The sequence below is a fragment of the Fulmarus glacialis genome, unplaced genomic scaffold (genome assembly GCF_000690835.1).
Source record: "Fulmarus glacialis isolate BGI_N327 unplaced genomic scaffold, ASM69083v1 Scaffold33833, whole genome shotgun sequence".
Lineage (NCBI taxonomy): Eukaryota > Metazoa > Chordata > Aves > Procellariiformes > Procellariidae > Fulmarus > Fulmarus glacialis.
The window spans coordinates 2115-7677 of NW_009204173.1; the positions used below are offsets into that span (position 1 = coordinate 2115).

General features: G+C 39.2%; 1 protein-coding gene across 1 annotated transcript; it reads left to right on the forward strand.

Moving 5' to 3' along the window:
• Positions 1–212: 212 nt before the first annotated feature.
• SRP9 (signal recognition particle 9kDa) lies at positions 213–2450 on the forward strand (the record flags this gene model as incomplete). The annotated part of the gene is made up of 2 exons (XM_009574895.1): positions 213–281; positions 2331–2450. Coding segments are annotated over 2 exons (189 nt in total), but the record flags the coding sequence as incomplete, so codon positions are not given.
• Between the last annotated feature and the right edge of the window lie 3113 nt (positions 2451–5563).

The window sequence follows — 5563 nt, forward strand, 5'->3', positions numbered from 1 at the left end:
GTTAGGCAGGGAAATGTGATGGTTCAACTTCCAAACCATCCTGGCGGTAGGATTAGTGGCCAGCAGAGCTGAGGACCACCACAATGAAATGAAGATGTGAAGCAGTACGTAATTCTAATAAAAGGCAGTCTGAATTTGGGCAGATTTCTTTCAGATGTGTCCTGAGAATTGTTAGCTGTAAGTGCTAATTCATAAAATGTTTGTCATTTCAGGTGCGGGTTGTTCTCAAATATCGACATTGTGATGGGAACCTCTGCATCAAAGTAACGGACGATGTAGCTGTAAGTACAGAATATATTCCCTTCAGGGCTTATTGTACCTCTTATGGACTTGCGTTTTGCTGTCAATCAGCTTGTGAACTCTCAGCCGTTGCCTTGAGAGTGCCTGACGGTTTTCTAAAAACTTGTGCCCAGCCTTCCCTGGCTGCTGTGTCTATGACTGACATTAACCTGTGGTTCAACTCTGCACAGTCCATGGAGAGTTCTAACACTTCAGTGTTCTTTATGGGTGTCAACAGAACTATTTTGGGATTCTATGAAAACAAGGAAAACGAGCACTACAAAAATCTTGGACCTTCTGTCTGTCTGAAAATGCTTCATGGAAGTACATCGGTAGCTTCTGCTGAAGTGTTTCGGGAGCATCTTTACACAGATGTGTTTACTAATGTGAGCGTGGTCCTTTTAATTTGTTCAGAGTGGTGACAGCTTCCAACGTAGGTTAAGCTCCTTATCTGTGATTATGAGACAGTGGAGAGCTGTAAGACCAAATGATAAGATCCGCTTGCAGTTCGGAGATCCCATCTTCTGAAACACTGTTATGGTGTCAGTTAGGCATTCAGTAAAAACTCTGTGGTACGTACACACAACATGGAATTCTGCAGTGTCCTTCCAAGGGTTGCTGCACAAGGAGGTGGAGCAGCTGCACTTGCTGGTTGCCCTTGTTCTAAATAGTCTGGGAGGATGCTTAGAAGCGTGTGTGGGCCTAGGATGTGAGATGGTGGGCAGCAGGTAGAAGTGCCTCAGCGTGCACCCCAGCAACAGGTTCTTGGTGCTAGTGATGTTATAGTCAAGTTCTTGTTCTGCAGTCCAGAGTAAGAAACAGTAGTCTGCCCTTCTCTTATCTTCAGATTTGGAAAAATCAGATTTCTTCTTTCCAGGAAAAGTAGCCTGGCATTGGTATTTCCAATACCTGGGCGAGAGGTGAAACTCCAGTACTGACACTTCTTGATAGGGTAATAGGGCTTAGTGTGGGCGAGATGTGAGTACGGGGCACTGATAGCAGGGGAAAGTGAAGAGCAGTTAAATTGAAATCTTCCATAGGGGAAGGTTGGAGTCAGGTGATTCCCGAGCTTGGACTGTTCTCAGTTATAGGCCTTCTTACCTGCTTCCAGTCACGGGAAGCTGTTAACGCCGGGGAGGGCAGGGGGTTGGTTTGGTTTGGTGGTTTTGTTTTTTGTCTAAAGGTGGGAAGGGAAGTTTTCCTTGCTGCTAACTGTGTAGAACTAACATAGCTGAAGGAAAAAATAAACTGTGTTTTCTATTGTTTGTCTCTGAATTAAAATAGGAATTTAATGCTGGCAAAAGTTGCTGTGTTGACAGCACTGAAGAATGGAGCATTCTGGTTTTTTTCATTGTTAAATCAGCCTGGGCAGTCATACTCATGCTGTACAGGTGTGAGGAGTTACTTAGTCTGCAAAAAAACCGAAGCGGTCTTTCTGTGATAAGTCACCAGCATGTTACTCTTGTTCCTTTTGCATTTACAGGCTTGTCACATGAAGGAGTTCCTTTTGACCTTAATCGAATGTTATGTTCCTTATTTAGCACTGTCTGAGAAACAGATTTTGCTTGGAGGATGGGGTCCTCTTCAGTGGGAAATACTGAACTCATTTTATGTCACTGGCAGTGTAACATTAAGGACTGTGAAAGGCAAAATAAACTTGCTTTCAGAATATGGAGAATAGGAAAGTAATTTCAGGTTTAGAATCTGCTTCTATTTTTAGACAACACAAACAAGGGTGTCTTTAAAGACAGCTTTAAACCCAAGTTTTAGCACCTTTTTGAGAGAGGAGAAACTAGGATAAATCATGAGCTTCCCTATTTTCAAAATGGAAGGCATGAGCCTTTCAGAGAATCTTAAAGGTAAGCACAGGTGTGTGTGTATTTTAAAACAGGGTAGGTATGTGTTAGTGCTGCCTCATGGTAATAACATGCCACAAATGAATGTTTAAGTACTTACCTTGTTTTGTGTGTTCCAAGCACAAATTTGTTGTGACTGTAAACAGGATAAAAACAGTTCAGTGAAATCTGATATTAAGCAACTTTCTCTTACAGTGTTTGCTGTATAGAACAGACCAGGCGCAAGACGTAAAGAAGATCGAGAAATTCCACAGTCAGCTAATGCGACTCATGGTGGCTAAGGAATCCCGCAGTGCTGCCATGGAAACAGACTGAATTGCTGAAAATAAAATGAGTGCTCCGGTCATATTTCACTGGAAGAAAATATCTCTTGGATTTGAACGAATACTGGGACAGGAGATGCTTTTATGTACCGAAGTGGACTGATGACAAGTCTGAAGCATTTCCCCCCTCCCCAGACTCCACTTTGGAAAACTAGGAAAATAAATGCTTTCAATTGAAAGCTTATATTTATTTTTGGGAATTGAACAAGAAACTATTCTTACACATTGGGTATGTTAAGAAGACAAGTAAATATTTTAAATCTACAGTACTTTGGTCTGAATTTGATGGGCTACAAGCGTATTTCTGGAAAGTTAAATTTCATACAGATTTCACTGTGTTCATACCTTATGCTGGTGTATTCTCACAGTGAGAAGGTTTATTAACCTGACTAATACTGTAGCATGATGACTGGATCTAATAAATATTTACATAAATGATATACATCACTGGGGTTTAGAAGAATGGATGTTTTCTGAACTGAAATGTTAAAATTGCCAACTTTTATTAGCAGTGTCACTAACAAGATTTTAGCTTTTAGTATTGATCTTGGTCATAAGCTGTGCAACATTATTTGTGATGCAGTTTGTAGAACTATTATATTGGCTAAATAATTAAACATCTGTATTTTAAAATTTAAAGTAAAACTTTGCTTGAATACTGCAAGAGAAGATGAGAAACTGGGAGTTTCTTTTCTGCTTATGCAAATATTGCTATTAAAAAATGTATGTGGCTTTTTTCCGGTACTTGAACTATTTTATACTAGCAGGGGGGACCTTTTCCCATCCTTGCTTCAGGCAAAGTTGAAGTATATCAGCAAGACACGTTCTAGAAGCTCTTGCCTATTATGTTACTAGAAAAATGCAACCAAACGCTATCCAGATTCCTTATTTTAGCAGCTTGCTAACTGTGCATTTTCAAATGTTACATGTGGCAGATGGATGTCAGCCAACTGAATAAATGGATGAAAACCAGCTTAATAAATACTTAAATACCACTGTCAAAAATAGACCAATGCTCCTGTGGCTTAGACTTGTTTCTCATTGTTACCTCTGGTAGGGTGATGGAAGCCTTAACTGTCTTTTGCAAAGGCTTTTTGCTTGAAAACCCAGTAGCTGAAATTGATACTTGCTTTGGCTAGATCTTGCATACTTAAAACCAGATGGATTTTTTAATGTAATTATGCTATTGGTATAACTAGGCTTTTCCAGGACTAACATTCTGGGTTAAACCAAGCCACAAAAGTAAAGCAGAGCCATACAAAGACTTGTCTGTAGTGGCATTTACATATAACAAAACAATCTACTTGAATAGCTACCTGCTGTCACTTACATAAAAATAATTGAGCTACTCGGAAGCAGTGGAGTTCCCATATTTGCCAAGGGCTCGGAAGAAAACCCAGGCTTGAATATTGCATTAGAGTACTCTTTAAGCTGAACGTATAGTGTTGCATATTGTTGGAAAATACTGCAGTGCTAAATTCCCAGTGGCTACTCAAATTCTATTCTACAGGAGTGACTGGTACATATGTAGCATTTTTCTTTTTGTATTGGCTTTTGAAATACAAGTAAGTCCAGAGAGGAGGCTAAACTTTATTCATAGTTAAACTTTAATAAGATACTGTAATGCTGAAAATCTTCCTTCATGCTCCAAATTATTATCTTAATATTTGCAATGTAGTTGCAAAGTAGTTAAACCATTTTTGTCTAAAACACTGTTCTGCAGTATGAATGGGTGCTACACAAAGTCATACAAGTGAAGATTTAAGCTGTTGAATTGGCAGGTGAAAAGGCTGCAACTATTTTAGTGTAATTTTTGGACATCTCTTATAAATTGGTTTGGCATGTAGATGTCTTCTGTGAGCTGAGGTACAGAAAGGCTTGAGTGGTATTTGTTCATGCATGGAGGTTAAAAGTAGAGAGAGGAGATTGTAGACAGACTTGGTGTACCAAGTAGCTGAAAGGCTTAAGCTATGTACTTTTATACTTCAGCAGGTTTTAGAGGGGGGCAGTTGCAGTACTATATATTAGAATAGCAGTTGTCAAGGAAAAGAGGCAGGGAAATGGATTTCTAGTTTTCTAAATTCAGAAATTATTTCTGTAAAACCATAAGGAAATACTAACGCTACTTTCATAAAAGCATGTGTTGTTAAGCTTGTTCTCCATACACTTGCAGAAAAGCTAGAGTGGTTCTGTGCAGTCATAATACACAAGAATACTGATGAAGCTACTGCTTTAAAAAAAAAAAAAAAAAAAAAAGCTTTTGGAAACTTCTTTAGAAAAAGACTTGTTGACTTTGTCCTGGATTTTTCAGCAACTTCAGTACTGTGTTCATGGGGTGGTAGAAAAGCTGTGAACTCAAAGCTCTGCATATTCTTGCTTATACTCTGGTTGAGAGTGTGCATGTGTGCATATGTACACTGATCACTTTTCTAATAAACTTTTGATGCGTTAGTCCATCATATTGCCAACTACTTGAATCGTGTCCACTGGTATGTGATAAAAAAATCAGCTTAATGTGGCTCCTGCACCAAAGGGGTGATGGAATGCATTGCATGTGAAGCACTGAATTTGGCAGCCCAGCATGTCAGCAAATGCTTCTGATCACCAGCTAGGAGTTTGTGCCAATTACAGGCTGCAAGCAGGCAGCTCAGGAGCAGATAGGCAACCCGTGCAGTTACAGACAGGTAGCTTTCTTTGCAGAAGTGGAATGATTAAAAAAAGGACGTTTTCCCTTGCTGTAGCTGATTTTGTTGCTGCATGTTAGTTATCTTCAGTAATTGTTTTGTTTTGTGAGAATAGTTTAATAAAGAATATGGGTTGTGTTACTATACAAAGAAATTGGATTAGTTTACCTATGGAAATTTATTCTGTTTTTCTGGTGTTCTCACTTCCTGGATTCTCTGAGTGTCTCAATTTCAATTTTTCCTTTGTGCACAGCACTTAAGCTGACTTTGTGTCTTATGTGCAACTACATCACTTCTGTTTTCTTTCAGGGGTTTTAACCCTGAGCTTCTCTGTATGTAGTCCATTCTGTAAGTGTATTCTGGATTACAGGAAGATCCTTAAATTAGCTGTAGAAGTGAGAATTTTGGTCACAGGTCTTTG